Raw genomic sequence first — 22,336 nt, forward strand, 5'->3', positions numbered from 1 at the left:
GCGTAACCCCTAGAGTATCGATGATTAGTGTCATAATGCTTGCCAGTAACTTGCTTGAAATATACTTAAGCAACAGTCACATTTATTTTAGGTTTCTTTTGAAGAACGTAAATGTATCGGATCATGATATTTGTCCAGTAGCTTACTGAGATCGAGTGGAAGAAATCAAAGTGGAAGTTATCATAGGGGTCAAATACCTACAAATGAGTTCTTCTAAATAACTGAAACATAGTGTGTTGATTTACTGACTGTTGCCTGATAATTTGAAAGGCTACCAGGTTCATGATATTTTATGAATCGAATCATGAATGTTCGATGTACTTGAGATGTTATTTTTCGTGTATTGAGTACATTCGTGAACATAGTCCAAAATGTTATGTATAGTAAACGGAATATTAAAAATTTCATCAATGTTGATTTCGACTTTAAATGAATGAATCAGTTATTCATCAGTTTGTGAATTATCGAACGCGGTGGCATATTTGTTTTCTTATATATATAAAACCGTCCTGAAGAGTTCTTTGTGATTTTAAGGTTTCTTAACTCGGTCAGTCTACTTTGGATTTATGTCATCTTTTAGTGACGAAGGACACTTTGTCCAATACCTCAACTGATAACTGTTCCCTCTCATACGATGTAGATGGATACATTTTCCTTATTTTTATTGAAAACCAAACAACAATAGTTAACTGCAAAAAGAAATTTTATTAGTTTTAATACTTTGACAAGATAGATTGTTTTCAAATATCTTAATATTGAGTGCTCGGTTTGTAATTACCACCAGTACTTCAATAACTGCCACCGGTATGGCCTCCGCTGTGTCCACCTCCTGTATTTCCGTAACTGCCACCGGTATGGCTTCCGCCGTAACTACCTCCGGTGCTTCCATAACCACCTCCTGTTCCTGTATTTCCGTAACTGCCACCTGTATGACTTCCGCCGGTACTTCCATAACTGCCACCAGTATTACCTCCACCGTAACTGCCACCTGTATGACTTCCACTGCTACTTCCATAACTGCCACCTGTATAACTTCCACTGCTACTTCCATAATTACCACCGGTATGACTTCCGCCGGTACTTCCATAACCGCCACCGGTATGACTTCCGCCAGTACTTCCATAACTGCCACCGGTATGTCCCCCATTTGTGCATATACATCCTCCGTGATAGGGATCACCGTGGTACTTGTCGTCACACTCACATTTGTTAGTCTTGTAGTTACAGTGAGAGTGTGGGTAGACCCCGCAATGTCCGCCACATGGAACTGGAAATTGGAAGCGTAGATAATGGAAACTGATTAACCAGTTCACTGGTGTGCGACATCTGATTTCAGAAAAAATTGAGTTCGTACTACAATTTTAAAATAACACTGAATTTAACCCGAGGGGACCGCTGATATGTTTCGTAAAAGACAATGATTCGCTATGTGAAATTTTCAATACGATCACATAATCACGTAGAAGTAACAGGGAGATGAGCTGGGAAATCAGAATCAGTTAGCAATACCCAGGAAATCGTTATACGTTTGTTCGTACTAAACATGTTTACTGCATTAATATTTAACATCTAGGTATGAAATGTAAATTCACATAATGTTACTACTGCTACAGTGTTGTCAGTTTCTAAACCATAGTGTATCAGTTTTGAATCAAACAAGGTAGACTATAGCTCCTTTCATCAATGGCATACATTGACATTCATAAAGTAAAATAGTGTTATATTCTGAAACAAATAATAATGTTTGCTTACCTCATTCAAATATGTCTGTTATTATAATTAATACTTACGGTCACATTTCACAGTTCCATCTCCCACAAGTCCCTTGTTACAAATACATGTGTTGCTTGCTTCGTCACAGTGAGCATTGAACACACATTTGCCCCCACAACGTTCTGTAAACCATGGAAATTATTAGCATAACTATTTCAATTAAAATGTCTATTTAAAATCAAACATGATTCCCCAAATTGAAGTATTCATCTTACTGTCGTCATTCTCAATAGTATGTTCACCAAGTACTTCTTCAAATTGAAGTATTCAACTTACTGTCGTCATTCTCAATAGTGACCGTCGCTTTTCTTAGTACTCCAAGCACGCCTCCGGCAGTAACGTGAGTAAGTGCCACAACGAACTGTTCGTCAGCCTCAAATATCTGCAGATTAGACAAGTAACTAAATAGGTTTTAAACGTTTTATCTAAAAAACTTTTTTTTTTTTTTTTTTTATAATTTTCATGTAGGAGACCAGAACCATAACACGTCCCCGTCACTACTACTAGATAAGAATTGACAAATTAGTAGGACTTTGCAAAGTACATATTCTACTGTAGATTACTTAATTTTCGTCAAAACTTATCTTCCTATCTGTTTCTCAACACCTATTTGTGATAATTGTTTTTCTCAAAGCAAGTACATGTAGATTACACATTAATACACAACTTATACCTAGAGAAAGAGAGCGTACACGTGCTATTATTCTTTCAATGTCACCATCGCTTCACATCACTTTATGCAGTGTGAAGAGGGGACCGTCATTAATTTTATCACAGTTGTTGAGCTCATTAGTGACGACACGGTGCCATGGTTTCACCATTTCATCATATGTTAAAAATAGGAAAGTATTGGACTTTATACTAAACAATTAATTAAAAACCATAATAAATCATTCCTGAGCGATACAGGCAGAACAATCTGAGAAGCCATCGGGGTTATCGAAATGTTACCCTCGGGTTGAGATTTATCTTACTACTTAACACAGGGGTGTTAGATTCTAGCATAGTATGCATTGTGTAACATTTCAATAAAACGTTGATTGATTGATCATTTATATTTACCTCGTCGTTGAGTATATGAATGGTAATAGTCTTGTATACATCGCCGTCGTTGAAGTATAATATACCCCCTGAGTTGGCGTAGTCTTGGCCGTGGATAGCAGTCAGATCCGTCGCAGTCCACGTTACCTTTACACTACCAGAACTAGAGCCGGTCCGTTTAACTTGGATTACCACTTGAGTAACACTTTCCGACACGGCGTAGCTGGACTGGACAAGTACAAACACACTTGCTCCTGTAAAACATCAACCAAAATGAGACAATTTTAGTATTTGCGGCCCGAATGTGTTCATTTTGTTTTCGAGGTAGTATGTGCTAGTTTGAATACGACTTTTTATTATCATGATGGAATCTCAAGCAGATTTAGTACAAGTTCCTGTAGTTTAATCAAATCTAATTAAAACGCCTTAAATATAATATGCTGATTTAACCAAACAATCAGTGGCGTTAAACAACTAACCATGACATTCTTCTTTGGGGTTACCGAAGTATCCTGGAAGGCACACACACTGCTGGGTAACAAGGTCGCATTTGGAGTACTTCTTACACAGATCATTGCAAGGTACTGGACAAATAAGCATTAAAGGGTAAGATAACGATGAGGCAACACGTGTTTTGATTTGTTTGTATTCAGGTATGATGTAACATAGTACACAAATGTCACAGAGTCAAGTTGTTTAACACACAATTACAAAGAACATAGAAAGATAATAAGGTTAAAAAAAACAACGACTTAAGGATCCCTGTCCCTTTGTAGGCAAAAAGTTAAAAAAAAAAATCACTCTATTTACTCGTTCATTAATTATTAATTATTGTCCCCTAATTTGCATTTCGGACATGCACGACTAAGCGATATAATTACATAAACATCATGGAACCAAGATTTGAATCTTGGATTGACCGCTTTGTTTGCTTTACATTCAGAATATTGTTGCAATTTTGTTTTTGTTATTTTAATACTTTTTACAACATGTTTTAGAAATGATTGATTAGGGCTATTAACATGACAGTAAAACAGTTTTAAATATATTATTACAGAATAATAAATTCATAATAATACGGACACCCTTGTTTGGTAAAGTTCGTATGGTAAGTGTCTGTGTCAATGCATGTAGTAAATGCTACTCACAATGGCATTTCGAGTAAGGATTTCCGTAATATCCCGTCTTACAATGGCATTTGTTATCTTTTCCACAATAGGCGTAATCGTCGCAGGCATTATTGCATGGTACTGTAAACCAAAAACCTCAAAACTCGATATTTTGTTTATACATATGCATGTTTATATAGAAATTAGACGAAATGATTAGTAAATGCACCACAGAGGAGATCTTCAAACTTTTGAAATAAAAAGAACTTTTAAACGATCGTGTGAGCATTTAAAAATGTGTCTTTTCATTTTTGACCATTTGTTGGCCCTAATGACCTATCCTGTGTTGATGGGCCGTTAAACATTTAAAAATAATAATAACAATTTTCCCTATAAAAATGAAAATAATTTTCCCTATAAAAATGAAAATAAGCTATCACGATTCTTTCAACTAGTTGGATTTCGAATAACTAGCCCTTTAGTAACATGCTTATCGAAATTAAACTCACTATAACATTTTTGTGTTGGATTTCCGATGTAACCGGAATTGCAATGGCATTGGTTGTCTTTATGGCTACAGTAAGAATTGGCGCAGCATTTTCCACCACATGGGACTGTGAATTGTAACAAAATATATATAATTCTTGGTAAAACAGATGATTAACAGATGATAAACAGTGAATAACAAGTATAACTGAATCGAATAACGGATTCGAATTTTTATTTGATAAGAAAGAAATACTTACTGACACATGATCCATGGTAAAGAATGTATCCTTTATTGCAAATGCATTTTTGGGAGAGTTTGTCGCAGTAAGAATTCACGGGACATGGTCCTCCACATGCCGCTGAAAATATCAAACAAATAAAGTTCTTTCATTATAGGATGTTCACATATTGTGAGGCTAAATATATGTCTTGTATACTATATATCTATCATAATATATTTTGTGTATGTTGATATATAAGTTTAAGAGTAAGTGATGAGCATTTGTTATTTCTTTCTATATTATTTAAGGAAGCCTCGTCTTGTCATTTTCTACAGTTAATTGGTTCTCTTTTTAATAGCTAGTATTACAACATAATATCGTTGTAACTTTTGTAGCAAAAGTATAGATGGTTTTAAGATTTCATTGGATCGCTAAATAATGAACACTCTGATTTTTGAAAAATAAACTTCAGTAACATGATGTAGGTTGTCCATGAGTGGAGTGACTAATCAAACTATATGATTAAACCCTGTCGGTTGTTCCCTGTTATAAGAGTAGGAGATGGGTACCAGAAACCAGCCCACGGTAATATCACCAGTTTCGACGATTTGTTCCCTATACTGAGGACTGGAGTGGGGATAACAATATATAAGAAGTTTAACGTAGGCATTTTCAATGCGCATAAACACTTACCGTCATCGTTAATAATGGTAACAGTAGTAATAGTTAATGAACCGAGTCCGCCAGCTGGAACGACACTAAGTAAAGTAACCTGGAATCTTTCGTCTACTTCATATAACTATAAATAAAAATCACGAATTAATAGTTATTATGATAAACAATGTAAAAGTCCATATAAAAAAGATCGTTGACTTATCATCTAAAATGTTAACAGAATGAACAGTGGAGACAATAAATAAAATATGTTGCAAAAACATAAATCAAACACATAAACTCAAGTTATGCGGCAGCGACAGGTTAAAACTCTTAAGACTAATCTGTTTGGTTACCGTGTCAGCATTAATTGTAAAGGTGATTGTCCTAGTTATGACGCCATCGGCGAAAAAAAGGACACCCTGGGCGTTGAAATAGTCAATGTTATGAGTGGCAGATATATCTGTTGTAGCCCACGTAACAGCAACGCCACCAGAACTAGATCCAATCCTGTTCACTGTCACCGTCACTGACCCAGAGCCTTCTGTTACTGAATAGCTGGACTTTGCAAATACAAATTGACCAGGTTCTGTAAAAGACAACGGGGACAGCATTGGTTGCCGTGATTCAATTTATATTTATTAGTGCGTTTGTAAACGTCTTCCATTGGCCACAGGCTTAGTTCCTTACTAGTTCCCTATATATCTTATATTAAAATCATTTTATACTTATTAAAGCAATATACATGAAAAGAACATACATTATCAAATATTTCCTTATCGAGCAATGTTGTTGGCATAACGCAAACGGATGTTTGAGGCAGTATGGCCGATTCTCTCCATGAACAACAAGTTTTTACTTATGACATGTTCGATATAATAAATATACTTACTTCCGCATCCCATCAGAGGGTCACCGTAGAAGCCAGGTAAGCACTGACAGGTCTGGGTGGGGATATCACAGCGAGCGTTTTCTTTACACAGACCATTACATGCCTCTATAAAAAATAGATGAAGGGAAGGTAGAAAATGTATTCAAACTTGCGTTATAAGACAACAAATGATAATTAAAGGACCTTTTTCAATTAAACGATAGTTATCTTATCGAATGTACATATACTCATATAGTGTATGCTATTCATGCAAAATACGTGAAGATGTTTGTGTTTATACTGGTTTTATATCAACGGTACAATATTGCAATCATACTTGATAGTCATTTGGCTAATTGTAATACCAATATTCTTAAAAAGCTAAATTATTTGTGTGGATGTTTTGTGCATTGAATAAACGAAGTTAATCAAGTTAATGTAAAATACACGAACATCAAATTATGGTAAATGAAATAACCGTTATGACGATGTTCGCTTAAAGGAGATCGTCCTAGCGTACTGGTGCCATTATAAATATAACTATATATAGGGATATTTACATTAGGTACATGTAGCTGCCATCTCTCCTAACTGATATGATATTCAAATTGATGCTGCTAAAATGAATGCATTATCCCAAACTAACACTAACTTCATCTTGGAGACATCTTACTTTTAAAAATCGGTGTTAATACATGGAAATCTTGCCACTTGTACTTGTCGAAATGGCTGCCGGTATATTTCCTCTGAATAAAACTGTCCCAATTTTAAATGTAACCGAAAATGTGGAAATAAAAATTGGTTGTCTCATTTCACGTTTAATGTCAGCTGTTTAAGATGAAAAAGAATTGAGCTTAGCATTTTTTATTTTTAATTACTTACCTTTACGCCATAACTTTGCAATATGAGGGAGAGTTAGATGTTTTTCGACCTGATATTTTAAATATTTCTTGATATTTTTCCTACTTCTTCCACAATATCATCATGATTTTACTATCGTAAAAATTATACTATCTTAATATATGTTTTACTTTTGAATGTACAATATATTTACTTACCTGTACAACCGACATACGGGTCTCCATAGAAACCGGGCTTGCAACAACAACTGTTGTCCTTTCCGCAGTAAGCGTTCGATTTACAGGCACCTTTGCATGGTTCTGTAGTAATCAAATATGTCTAATGTATTTTTAGCTGGATTAAATAACATGTTCATACTTCATAATATCTAAACATGTCTCTAGTTTCTGTTTGTCAGCTTGAAAATATTTTGTTACTTTGGATAATTGAAGGAAGCTGATAATAGTTTCTATTTGTATACAAAATACAAACAATGACAACTGCCATAAGACATGCTAAAATGTGTACAAGCATTTAATCATCTAAAGGGTGCATATCTTTACATCCCATCCTACAATGTTACAAAATTTGATTACGCATAGCAAACCATATTATATAACACATTCACACGACAACAAAAGAGTATTTCAACATACAAATTATTTGAGATTGTTTAAAGCCCCCTTTCGGGAGAGAAGGGATCGAGCTGCTTTCTCTAGTTAAGTTAATATAATACTTTGTGTAAAGCGAACAACTTACTGTAACAACCAATGGTTCCGATTCCAATAAAACCAGCGTTACATTTGCATAGATTGTAGTGAGCGTCGCAGTAAGCATTAGCGCAGCATCGCCCTCCACATGGTACTGCACGGTATAAAACATATTTCATTTCATCTTGAACTTTAAATAATCGACCATTTCGAAATACCTTAAGGACGTAAATAACTAAAAAATATCGTTACTTAATATCCGTACGATAAATGAAAAAAATAGTAAGTAACATTTCGAAGGCTTCGTTTTGAATGTTGGTAGAGGTTTGGTATCTTCAACATTAATACATACAAATACATCCTCCATAATTGGCATCTAAATGATAGCCATGGTCACAAACGCATTTCTGGCTCCCTAAATCGCAGTGGGAATGAGCAGGGCACGGTCCACCACACGCAGCTATAATTACAAAAGTCATACGAAAATAATAACACTTCATTATCTACCTATCTATATATACGTTATACTCCACAGAGACCAAAATGACTTTAATGCAGAGGATGAACAGAATATTTAACTTAATATTTGTCGAATCTTTATGTTAGGATGTTTATATACAGAGTAATTATATTTAATAAAATATGATACTTTATTCATTAAAACTTAAGCATACTGTGTTTATTTTATTTTATTTTTAAAGAATGTTGTAGTGATATACATTACGTACGGTCATCATCCTTGATAATGATGGTCGCCACCGTAGATGTTGTAAGTGTACCAATGCTTATCGATGTCAGGGAAACAGTGAAAGATTCCTCCCTTTCGAATATCTGGAAATTGATATTGTTTATAGCATAATCAAGTTGATGTGACGAGAGTTTCAACGTATACACTTATCAAAAAAGTTGGCTCTCAGTAAGGTATTACGACTATAATTAAACGCATACATGAAATAGGCTTCTTCAATGGAATGACACTTTAGCACTTCGCATGCAATACTGATATAAAAAGTAGGAAATTCAACCATTTAGTTAATTAGTGGCTATTCATATGAGTCTCTTTCTGACGGCTTAGGCCAAACATGATCGTCTTTTGTCGAAGAGTCGTGAAGTATGAAAAACAAAAGAAATGTTTTTGAACAGTATTATTGAAATAGAAAACAATGTTAATAATTATCTTTAAACACTCTTTGGGAAAACCAGTAATTTAGGTGTTGAAATGAATGCCCTTTGAGTAATTAATTAAAGAATTAGAATTACATTGTCGTTTATTATGACGATCGAAATGGTCCTGGAAACTTCACCACTGGCAAACCAGATGACGCCTCCTGTGTTAATAAAGTCATTTCCATGGACAGCGCTGCCGTCCTTGGTAGCCCAGGTTACCTTCACCGCTCCAAAGCTTGATCCCACCCTACTCACAGTAATAGAGACGAATCCGACGTTTTCCTGGACGGTGTATGTGGTTTGGGTAAATACAAACGATCCTGGTTCTGTAAGAGCCGATCAGAATCAAATTAAGGATACATGCTAGCTGTTGATATTGTATCAATCTTATGGCAACGAATTCCATATCAATCAATTAATCAACCATTAAAACTGTTACGAGGCGTAATTGGATTCGATCAATATATTGGTACAAGATTTATCAACCATCGAATTATTTAAGTTTGGCTAAGAAGCCTGAAATTAAGCATTTGAAACATTCGTCCTACAAAATTGAACTCTACGGTAACTAACATACTTTTGCATTCTTTCAGTGGATCACCCCAATAGCCTTGAATACATCGACATGTGTGTGTCGAGAGATCACATACAGCATTGGTCTTACAGAGGTTGCGGCACGGTACTGTGAAACAGATAACAACATACTGTAGAAGCGGATATTTTCGTAGTGGGGAAATGCTCGCGTTTTTCGCGTTGATTAAATAAGCGATAAATGATCTTCAAGCGAACATATATCTATAGAATACAAATATAAAAGACAAAGATATTTCAGAACAATAACCGAAGGGACTTAATCTTATAACTAACAAATAAAGCAGACTATAAAAAGTACGTATAATTATTCAATACTGAACGTCACAATTGAAATTAACTTCAGATAGTTTGTTTTACTCACAATAGCATCCTGTGTACGGGTTTCCGTAGTACCCTGTCTTACATACACATCTGTTTGATGCACAGTAAGCGTTGGCATCGCAGGCGCCTTTACAGGGCACTGGTGAACAAATTTGCATATATATAATATTCGTTATATAGTACGTTTTAAATTGAACATCTGGTTTGCATTATGATAATAGGAAGCCTTACAAAAAATACTCACGTTGATATATCATGTGCTACTTGTTTTCGAAATTATACATCCATTCTTATCGGTTTTTAACTTCAGTATTTTAAAATTAAATTTTTTAAATCGGAAAGAATTTGATTTTAATTTTAATCTACAAAAGGTCATACAAAAACATATGCCCGCATGCCCGTATACACGGCGAAATATCATATAATGTACATATTAAACAACTTTTGAATACATTTTGGAGTTTAAGCTATACTTACGATAGCACGCCACTGTTCCTATTCCTATATAACCGGTGTTACATTTGCAAGTGTTGTCATGGTAATCGCAGTGAGCATTGGCGCAACATCTACCTCCACATGGTACTGTAATACGACAATTAAGGTTAAATGCCACGTTCTCAAATAGTTTTGTGTACATGATACATCCGAAAATATGGTTATAAGCAGCTGATTTCTTTTATATCATCTTCTTAGGAGACAGTTGATCAATACTCATTACTTTAGCCTATGATATGTTTCCATCTATGGTGACGTTGTGTTCAACACAAACAGCACCCCAATCACCACACGCACTTACGAAATAGTTGCTCCATTCTATAGACCTCTCCCAGTGATCACACATAACAAACAACAAGAAAACTCTTGATATTCGACCTAGTTCTGTACAAGTGTTTAAACCAGCAACGTGTTTTGCATTTTAAGCGGAAATATTGCTTATCTTATGTTCGCATTTTAGTAATTACACTTTATTACTGAATAATGTAGTATTAACCATTCGGTTAACCAAACAAAGAGCTAAAATACACAACCCTATTTTCAATGTTTAACGTAATATGGATTACATAGATTTATAGTAAACTGCAACGTAATTTAATTCACGATCTACATACAAAATTCATTTGTAACAAATGAGAAAATAGGAACTACAATCATACATGTTTGTTTACACTAGTTATGGCGACGCAACAACATTTTTTACTACGTCACTATTCTTTTGATCGTCAGGATTTTTGCATAGTTTTAAAAGCATTATATATGTTTGAATTTGGTGAATGTTCACTTCGCAACAAAATGGTATTAATAATGTTTATATGCAGTTTGTTTTTACAACAAACAAATTAAAGGGCTAGCGTCTACGATTGTTTTCTCTAGATATCACGGATACTCACATTGACAGCCTCCATAATGATCTGATATGTAGCCCTTATTACAAACACATTTTTGTGTCTTTTCGTCACAGTGGGTATTTGGTGGACAAGATCCTCCACATGGTTCTGAAAATGTTTATATCATTTATACACAAAATACTTCAATTGACCACTAGACGTTTTCATATCGGAGGTGTAGGATATGAAAATTCCATCTGATTTTCCTATCCTTTAATCCGGGAATGAAGTAGCATCTTTCTCTCATTTCAATTACCAGAAGAATCTCAAAAATAATGAAAATAAGTTACGACTAGCTTCCACTTTGAAAATATCAATTTTGTGACTAAAACAGTAGATACTTTTTGATATATTTAAATTGTACTTGCTGCCACTGTGGCATCAGTATTTTTTCCGATCTTGTGACGTCAAGTCATTATTGACCCATCTTAACACCGAACACGCGCAATGAAGTGTAAAAGAATGGTTTACATATATTCTTATCATCGACAGTTTTATCATGCATGAAAAGAATAAGTGTTATCTAATTGTTACTTGATGTTTTATATTATACTGGTCATTTCCTATAGTAAGAACGACTTTAGATTTATGAACAAGATTATATTTTATAACCCAAGTCAATAAAATCACGTGTTATCAATAAGTATCTCAAGTGTACAAGTCTGGTTATAGTTATCATGTCAACAATTACAAGCCTATCTCTGTTCTACCTATTGTATGTAAGATACTGGAGCGACAGGTGCATGATTCTCTCTATACGTATCTCTATGATAACAGTCTGTTGAATGCCAGTCAATTTGAATTTTGTCCAAATTACTATACTGATTAAGGTACAGGTATCCTGTTCCTTGATGTAAGCAAGGCATTCGACACGGTAAACCACCATATGCTTAATATAATATAAACTTTATATATTTTACAACAATTATGAAACAAGTTAAATTAATCACTCTTGTTGGCCCGGATGTTAGCGCGCAGTGGGTCTTAATGTGAGAGGAGACCGGAGTGCCCGGAGAAAAACCCACGTGGTCGGGCAGCTGACCTCATAACACCATGCACTTCTTCACAAACTTAAATGTTATGGAATGTCAGATATGTGTCTTATATTTTTTTATTTCATATATTAAAGATATACACCAATGTGTCGATTTAAAAGGTCAATTGTCAGATGTGTAACCTGTGACAATTGGTGTTCCTTGTTTTTTAACACTGTATATGAAGGCAATTGTTAACATGGCCATCATTGTTCTGTCACTATGTGCGCTTGGGATACCTCACAGTATAAAGTAGGAACTACTGTAAACAATATAGATCCTAGTCTGTGAGAGGACATTCAAGTGGATGGATCAGAACAAACAAAGTTTGGAACCCAAATAAGACACAATGCATGCTGAATGGCTCCTCCCAAAAGCAAGCAAAGGTAAACAAACTTAAACTCGAGAGCAAGGACATGCATAGTGCCATATATGTTAGAAAATATCCAAGAAGATTGATGTTTTGAAAGGTGTAAGAGTATTTACATGTATGTCAGTTTGTATGGCAAAACAATTGTCCAATAACATTGATTTACCACACTTCTTATACTGTTCTGTGATATGGTGTACTCCATCAAATATGGAATATTTAAAATAAACCGTTTATGCTTCAAAAACGGTCAGCAAGAGTAGTTCTTAAATTTATAGATTTTTTTATCCCAATCTTTGTACTTTTACAACTTTTAAAGAGGCTCCCGTTGCAGAGCTTTTATGTTTTGAGGAAATTCATACTTTTGTATTATATTTTACATAAACAAGATGTTCCTAGTTTACCTATGTTAACTAGGTGTCTACCAGAACTACACGTTCTTTTAACAGCAAACAAATGTGTGAAAAATGTAGAACAACTAATAATAAGAGATGTTTTAGTTACTCTGTAAGCATTTTATGGAACAATTTAGAAAAGTCAATACATATTTTACCTAGTCTAGAGTCTTTAAGAAGGCATACATGCAGATAACTTTTATAGATGAGAGCATTTTATGGACCAGTTTAGAAAAATCCCTCCATACTTTTAACCATCCTTTGTCTTTTAAGAGAGAATACATGCAGAAACTGTTTAAGATATAACGATTAGTTTTTATACTTTAGGATCTGCACATGTGATGTTGTTATTATTTATTCATGCTGTATATATGTCATGTGTCATGACCATGTCCATTGTAAATTGAGTATTACAGGGACATATTGTACATTAGATGTAAATTTAAATATGGAACCTTGTTGTTAAGTACAATGTTCAAACAAAAATTTAAAAAGACTCATTCTTTAGCCTGATACTCTTTTTAACAATTTTATTTTTCACTCACATTTTAACCTTTTGTGATATATCATAGTATCAAAATGAAACTTTAAATAAAACATCTACGTTTGTGAAATAATCTTGTGACACATTTTCATTATAATGATAACTGTAGCGTCGTTATTTTCAAAATGTCACGTTTTTGATTTCTAGGACATTATGTGCTGGATCCATGTATTCAAGCAGTTATCAAGATACATTGTACACTGGGGTCTGGATTTGTTGCTATGTTATAGAGGTGATATACTTACCGTCATCATCCACAATAGTTACAACTGTCTGGATATGGATTCCCAACACACCACCAACTGACACATGGGTCAAGGAAACAGAAAATGTCTCGTCCGTCTCATAAAACTGAAGAATACCAAATGACAATAGGCTAAAATTATATGATTGTTATTTTTGTTTTAATTTTATTTGATCAATTTTATTTTGATGACATCTTTAGTGACAGCTATTGAGGAAGAAGATAAATTTGGGCCTACCGATATTAAACTGTGAGCCGAAACTGTGTTACTGAGTGCAAAACGTGAAGATCGTAAATATATCCATATTAGTTAAATTTTTTAACATTGTATCAAAGGACGAATGTGATGGTAATATACCTATCTAAATGTGCGGGTATAAGTGAAGTGTTTGTCTTTTTTACAGTACATATTGCCAGATTAAATATTGTGCGTAATATCAACTTTAAACATTTGTATGAATTACCTTATCATCGACGATATATATGCGTATGGTCGTTGACTCCTCACCATCTTCAAAGCGGATGACACCTACTCCGCCGCCATAGTCGTTTCCATGAATAGCAGTAATATCGCTGGTTTTCCATGAAGCAAAGATCGTTCCGAAAGTTGATCCAGTTCGCGTCACTGTTATTACTACAAATCCTGCATTTTCATTCACAGAGTAGGTCGCCTGTTCTATACCAATCACAGCTGCCTCTGTTATCAAAGAAAATAAAATGTTATTTTTTTTGGGGNTGGTGCTATGCAAATGGAAATAAATACAAAATTAAAGATTAATTTAATTATTTCAAACAGCACCTTTGCTCGAGTACATTGTAACTTGGTTTCTGACTGTGCACAAAAGAAAAGTTCTTGAATTTCTTTCATTTCACTTGTCAAAATGACTTTGAATAGATGGTCACAAGATTTTGGAATTAGCAATCATTTTGCACAGTGGTTTAACAATAAAAAAACTTATGTGTGGTCATTTATCAACTATAACAAAAGAAGGAGAAGAAGTCGTAACCTAATAATTTTTTAACAGTAAAAAGGCACATAATCCTTTCAAGGGAATGAACTGTAATTATAACCATTATTTAAACTCAAAATCGATGACCTTAATTGATGATACTTAAGCAGGATATGATCAAAAAGAAAGATAACATTGAGACAATTGCAAGTTTCACTCTAAGTAATGTCGCGTCCTGTAAGTGAGAACCAAAGCAGCGACAACGAAACTACAAACAAGAACATGAGGAAAAACAAATTCATCATCAACATGCATATCTCAGAACAAAAAAACAAAACTAAAGTTCTACATCATTAAAACTGTCATAATACTCACGATAACATCCTTCGTATGGATTTCCATAAAATCCGGTCTTACAGTAACATTCGTTGTTCTTTCCACAAATAGCATTGGCTTTACAGGCACCTTTGCATGGTTCTATAATTAAATTATGTTGAAACGAATAACAAGTTAACAACTAATATAAACTCGTGAATAACACATGCGAAAACATAATACTGTCTATAACCGAAAACCTTTGGTGAATTAAGTACAAGATGCATTTTGTCACCAAATGATTGTCAAATGGTTTGAGTAAAAAAAAATGAAGGTAAAATAAGCAACAATCATTCGCTTTATGTCTGTTAAACGAATCACCAACGGAGTTGTAAGATCATAACAAACTCAACTTACGGTAACAGTTTACTGTGGGAGTTCCATAGTATCCTTCATTACAATAACATCGGTTGTCTTTTGTATTGCAGTATGCATTGGTGCAGCACCTTCCACCACATGGTACTGAAAGTAATCACAATTATAAAATACAACCATGCAATGCATACGAGCTCAGACATATTGTGATATATTCATTTTACATTGGTATATTTTCGAATGTAAAATAAAAATAAAAATATTAAGCAATAAATAAACGCAATCAATTCATTTATTTGCTTTTGTTTGATATATAGTTCAACGTCCTTTTATTAACTAATTTCATTTAAGAACGTATCTCTATGTGTGTTTAGCATGCGTGTATGTGTGATCTGTGCAGGGAACACGGTATTTTGGTTTATTTGCCTCCTTGAGATAGTGCAGAACTGATGTCGATTTCAGAGCGCTATGCCACTGCAATACCATGCCGAAGGCGCCCTGTACCATTTTTAAGGACTGCGGTATGTCTTGGCATTGGAACATAACCTATAGATTTCCTTCTTTGAGTTTTATCCCTTTATACTAAGATTGCAAAATCTTCAGTTATTAAAAATGCTAATAAGCTTGTATATACATTATTTACTAAAGTACATATTCGTTTATGTACTTGAAAATCGAGTTAATTGTTATGATGGGTTTTTTTATTCGAATTTCCTGTTTTCTTCTAATAAGGTCATTATCATGAAGATTAATTCTATAATTTCCAACTCTTTTACATTGTTACCCTGGCATGCATCGCAGTTCTACCAAGTAAAAAAATTTAGTATTCTCACTGTGCTAACGAGCTTTACATAAGGAGATTTGTTCATATTAATGTCACATTTAGGTTACCAGTTGTCAGTATTATGTGATCGGATGGAAAAAAACCTGCTTGTGCCTTCGGCATGGTATTTTATTTAGCATTTTAAAGTAGCAAGGAGGAAAATGCAATAACACTTGGTAAATAGGACGTTAAACCCTATCAAACAAATCCGAGCTGTTCAATAATATGCCGCTTTCGTTACAGCAAGTGGGTTTTTTTTTGTTTACCTCAATTTGCAGGACAACAACAAGTACTCATACATGCGCATACACTCTATCAATCACTTCTTACGTGTACATCCTCCATGGTACGGATCTTTTACATATCCTTTGTCACAATGGCACAGCAGGATTGGGCCATCACAATGAGAATGAGGTCCACACTTTCCTCCACATGCATCTGAATAGCAATGAACTAAGTCATGAGCAAATGTAATAAATTCTTCCTTCCTTCAATGGAGAAAGAAAGTGATAGTTTAAACGATTAAATAAATGTTTATTAATCAATGTTTTTGATTTATCTCGTGTTATTTTACCAAACTTTTTCAATTTTAGAAAAGCCCATCTAAAATGTGTATGTATTATCAATAGTGTAATGTCGTTTTCTTCAACTTCAGAAACCAGAAGATGATGACAGTATCTGTACGTTAACTTAATTGCATTGAGAAGACGAATAATACAGCTCTGATATTGTATGTAAACTTGTATACTGAGTGTCATTTAATGCAGCAGTAATAAATCTTTACTGAGGCAATACTCTACACACTTTCAAATGAATATTTTTCTTAGATGTCCGGTCTCGGGAAAGACTTGTAAGATTAAATTATTTTATATTAATTCTTACCATCGTTATCTGTGATTGTGATCGTAGTCGTAGACGGTTCTCCAATTTCGCCACCAACACTGACAGACACCAACGTCAATTCAAACGTCTCGGATTGTTCGTATATCTGTTGAAATAGAACTATTACATATAAAAAAGCGAAACCATTTGCATCCGTAAAACTTTCTTAAATTCCTGAACAGTCAGCCGTTTTGTAATTTAAAAATGTTTTTTTTTACTTTCTACAGAAAAAATAAAACACAAGAATTGGAGAAAGACTTGAAAATTATATATTATACTCACAGTGACGGGATAATCATAGATTTCACGAGTTGGTAGCCTCCTTTTAGCGAATATCAAATATGTAGCATAAATCAAGTGACAAAAGTAATTTAAGGTTCATCGGCTGGATTAATCGATCTCAAAATAATACATGACGTCTTTATACTTTGATCACCGGAAGAGTGACAATAGCCAAACTACTGGTTTGGTTTGGTTTTATTTTGTTTAACGTCCTTTTAACAGCTGAGGTCATTTAAGGACGTGCCTTCACGTGTGTTGTGTGAGCGTGCATGTATAATAATGCCGACTGTATAATGCTATCTCACTCAAATATCATACCAAAGGCACCCAGCACAGCATTCTGCCCGGTCATATTGTATTGACAACGGGTGAACCAAACTGCAATTGACAAACTATAAGTGCTTTGAGAAACACTTTTCTATAAACTAAAAGCAGTATGTAAAATAACTTACCGAATCGTTGATAATATAGATGGTAATGTATTGTGTGGACACGCCTTCACCGAAGACGATCGTACCGTGGCTGTTGAAGAAGTCTGAACCATGTATAGCGGTACCATCAGTTGCCTTGAACGTCACAGAAACAATGCCAATTGTTCCTCCTTGTCTCAGAACCTCCACTGTCAACGTGCTCACACTTTCTGACACGGTGTAGGTCTCTTTTGCAAACACGACTTTACTTGGCTCTGTAAAACAAGACGTCGTGGATGAGAAAGCTACCTACCTCCACAAACAACATCTTACAATTAGCAATCAATAACTTATCAAACCAATGATTTACAAAATGCCTACCCAAATCTGTCGTTGGACGTTGACTGTTTTGACTTGTTTATTACTCTGAATCCCATTCCCTTCATCACTTTTCTCATCCTCTAACTCTCTCAAGGTATTTTTATGTATGTGTTTCTGTCAGTCAGATACAATTACAAAATTCCTGCCAGCTTTCCAATAAAAAAAATCTTCAGCAAAAAATTAAACATAATAATGCATGTTTCCTTGAATACAATTATAAACAAGAGGCCCATGTTGTGCCTACCTAAATGGTCACCTGAATAGATTCTGAAGTACTCAAGTTGTAGCATGATCTTTTTTTAAATTGGTACAGTTACTTTGGAGAGAGGGCATACACCCATACTAACGTGAAGACCAGGTATACACATGATGCATACATGAATATCTACAGATGAAGTTGTAAATAACCTAGCCAATCACAGGTCAGAGTGGTCATCTAGAAGTTAACAATCAGCATGAAAAGTACAAACTTTGGCGAAACCTCATAAGTAACAGTTCAACAAAGTTTGAAGTCAATCGGTTTAGCCTTTCGTGAGAAGAAGTCAAAAACATCTCAGTCACTGAGAGGTGATGGTGACCATCTTGGAGTTTCTGATCGCGACAAAAAGTAGGAACTCTTGTTTGGAACCTCATAAGGAACATTTGTACAAATAAAGAAGTGAATTGCTGAAGACAATCATGAGTAGTCGAAAATTTCTCGTTTCAGCAAATCAGAGGCCATGATTAACCATCTTGTATTCTCCGATTGACAGTAACTCTGCTAGTTGATGTCATCGGGTCCATTGTCGAACTCATCCGGGATCTTATTAATATAAAGCAGAATAGCAAACTATATCGAAACCCATTCACTTTACTACAGTCATCGTGCTCACAAGCTCAAGTCTCATAGGCTCCGATATTAATTAAAATGTCAAAGTCCAATAACTCTGCTAGTTACTGTTTGATCGGGACAGTTTTCAAAATTTTCTGAGATCGTATTAATAAAAACTATCATAGCAATATTTATTGAAATCCAATTACGTTTACTCAAGTTATCTTGATAACAAGATAAAAGTTAACGCACGACGCATGACTACAGACGAAGACAGATGACAATAGTTCAGCATGACCTATGGTAAGGTGTCCTAAAAATCAACTATGAAGTTTTGGAATTACAATTGAAATCAATTTAAAAACGTATCAACTGTTTTTGATTTAAAATAACATCATTCCAAAACGTTCAATGAATTACATTGGGTGCATTTGTAGCCATGATCGCTAACGCCTACAGTCATTATTACTATGTGAAATCAAGCGTGAACTTCAAGACCTCTCACTCTCCCAGGAATTTAGGTTCTATCCCCAGCGGTGGCGGAAAAAAAGAGAGTGAAATCTCATAGGGTTAGTTGTTATACTGTACCTACGATAGCTCGGTGGTTTGTTTCCTTAGCGTCATCGTAATAAAAGCTCTACAGAGCTTATGCTTGTTGTTGTCAATGTACACGACGTAAAATAAATACTTTTGTATTTCAATTGATATTTAATTATTGACATATTTTATTAAATAACAAATATAACTTGGTATTATAGCGCTATGAACATCAGAACATCGAAAATCTCTAACTTTATTAGATTTCGATATAGTGTAACTATGTTGTTCAAACATTTTCCATATGGAATCCTTTTCTGTTGCAAAAGACATTTACTTACTATGTTTCGCTTGCCTATCCAATTCAAGATTTCATCCTATATAATGAATCAAACTTTTCCTGAGTAATTAGGAATATTTAAATTCTATAATAGCTATCACTACAGTGCTTAGCTGGTAGACACGCATGATACCTGTCATAACAACGCTACCGTCACCTTGCATTATCCGGGATATAATGGAAAGCATAATTGCTCCTAACAAAATCAGTTTTATTTCCCATATGTCAACGAAGTCAACCGTTATTGCTTCCCACAGTACACTCTTATAAATGTTATAACTTTCAAGGACAACATTCACATGCAAGAAAGTTTGTCAAATTCAAAATTGCTTTACCTTGAACAAATTATTCCCTAGAGAGATTTAACTTACCAAAACATCTGACGGTTCCGTCTCCAACTAGTCCTTCGTCGCATTCGCATTTGTCAGTATCTGGGTTGCAGGAAGCATTTTCGACACATTTTCCATGACATGGGACTGACGAAAAGATATTAAATTCATAACATATACAATAAAATACCATTACACCATCAAATATACCTATCTTTTTATTTAAAAGCAACAGCAGAATCATTACTGACCGCAAGTTGTTCTGTAACACAAGCCCAAAAAGGATATAATAGTAACTGGTTATTATATATTTTTCACCCACATTGCGTTGTCATTTAAGCATTGATCTGCGTCAATAGGTTTTCATAGGTAATGTAAATGCAAAATGAAAATGACAAACTGCATAAACCATTCTGTATCCAGTATCCATACTATTTGGTAGTAAAATGAAAAATTATATAACAAGCTTCATGATGTAGTTCGAATATGGTATGTGTTTGATAATTAGGACAGTTACTGTCGAAAAATGGACAGCGCTGTAAAAACCATATTTTACAATATATTTGTATATGTCAGATGAAGCAAGTTAATATTGTGTGGTGGCTTAAAAATGAAATTAAAACATTACTACAAGTTTCATTACATAAAAGAGCAAATAGTAATATACCACTACCGTCACATTCGTGCTATAACCTTATTGGTTAGTTTTAAGAAAACATCTGTGTTAAGAGACCGCTGTTCGGACTGTTGTCTGAAAAGGTCTTTTCATACTGTAAAAAACCCACACAGGAATATCTTTCGTTACATCATATCTTAACAACTAAAATGTTTGAGAGGTAATAAGAAATCCATATATTGCAGATTGGATACTAACCATGACATCCTTTGGATGGATCACCGATGAATCCGTCTTTACAGTAACATTTGAAAGTGTTTACGTCGCATCGCGTGTTGATTCCGCATTTATCCCAACATGGTTCTAAAACACGTCAAACCAGAGAAATTGCAAACACATAAATAAATTAAAGCCTAAAAATAAACTTGATGCAAGTCAAGCTAAATGATCAATATATTTTAAATGAAGTAACGTAGGATGTTCTAAAAAAAACAATAAAAGAAAGTATTTGCGTTATTGATCCTTGTATCATTTTGGACTGATGTTTTCTATTGGGCGTTGTATCTTGAATTTTACATTTCTCATTTATACTTATCAGACACATAAAATGTATCTTTATAAAAATACAATCAAGTTGTGTTTTTCACTTACGGACACATGGATGGGTGCTTGAACCGTAGTAATTTGGTTTACAAACACATCGTCCATTTGTTAACACGGCATTTTCACAGCATTTTGTCGCAGGAACATAGTCTCCTCCCTTTGGCGGTACATAGCCCCCACCTGATGCCGGAGCATAGTCCCCGCCCTTTGGTGGAACATAGTCGTCTTTGGGTGGAACATATATTCCTTTTCCGGGTATGTTCACAGGAGCATAGTCATCCCCCGCTTTTAATGGAAATTAATAAAAATTATGTTAGCAGTTAACATAATTAGGAAGATAATGTCTTAACACTTATTCGGATTGTATATTGGCGTCGATGTTATAAAATACGTTTGATAGTTTTCGAAAATTTAAATAAAAAAATAATCTAGGTATTAAAATAATATAAATAAATTTGATTTATAACGAGTTATATAAGATCTGATTAACAATGTTCTACTTACACGATGGCGCGACTAATATTGCCGCATTGATGACAAAGAAGAGTCCAATGGTCCGTAGTAGGTGTGCCATCTTGTTTACCAAGGTGAACAACGCCAATTTGCATCAAACTCTCCTTTTATAGAGAGTTTACTCGTCTAGTGGCAAATAAGAATAGTGACATATGGTGAGGGTTGTCAAAATATTTTTGAATCAGCACATTTATTACTAAATGTTTCAAAGGACGACATATTCCGTTAGTTTCTAAATCTTAATCGAATTACATACATCCTTCATCTTAACAAGTTAATTTTTTGATAATACGTTGCTGTCAAACAGATGTTGGAGATACTTTGCATAGCTTACCGCGTGTATCGTTTTCCTAACACAAAATTGCTACATTTGGCAAAACAAAATTCAGGAGCTTAACATATATTGA

At 34.4% G+C, this 22,336-nt stretch overlaps 1 protein-coding gene across 1 annotated transcript; it reads right to left on the bottom strand.

Moving 5' to 3' along the window:
• Nucleotides 1-692: 692 nt before the first annotated feature.
• LOC110443326 lies at nucleotides 693-22,009 on the bottom strand. The gene is made up of 31 exons (XM_021487497.1): nucleotides 21,921-22,009; nucleotides 21,465-21,701; nucleotides 21,072-21,176; nucleotides 20,240-20,344; nucleotides 17,842-18,074; nucleotides 17,108-17,213; nucleotides 16,556-16,663; nucleotides 15,445-15,549; nucleotides 15,088-15,189; nucleotides 14,227-14,459; nucleotides 13,764-13,869; nucleotides 11,179-11,283; nucleotides 10,268-10,372; nucleotides 9,831-9,929; nucleotides 9,453-9,557; nucleotides 8,969-9,201; nucleotides 8,437-8,539; nucleotides 8,061-8,168; nucleotides 7,758-7,862; nucleotides 7,217-7,318; nucleotides 6,180-6,284; nucleotides 5,644-5,876; nucleotides 5,327-5,432; nucleotides 4,670-4,771; nucleotides 4,433-4,537; nucleotides 3,963-4,064; nucleotides 3,294-3,398; nucleotides 2,836-3,068; nucleotides 2,050-2,155; nucleotides 1,791-1,895; nucleotides 693-1,267 (listed from the first exon to the last, which is right to left on the bottom strand). The coding sequence occupies exons 1-31, from the start codon at nucleotides 21,988-21,990 to the stop codon at nucleotides 789-791; spliced, it is 4,356 nt and encodes a 1,451-aa protein (XP_021343172.1). The 5' UTR covers nucleotides 21,991-22,009; the 3' UTR covers nucleotides 693-788.
• Between the last annotated feature and the right edge of the window lie 327 nt (nucleotides 22,010-22,336).

Source organism: Mizuhopecten yessoensis, unplaced genomic scaffold (assembly GCF_002113885.1).
Source record: "Mizuhopecten yessoensis strain PY_sf001 unplaced genomic scaffold, ASM211388v2 scaffold716339, whole genome shotgun sequence".
NCBI classification, from domain to species: Eukaryota; Metazoa; Mollusca; class Bivalvia; order Pectinida; family Pectinidae; genus Mizuhopecten; species Mizuhopecten yessoensis.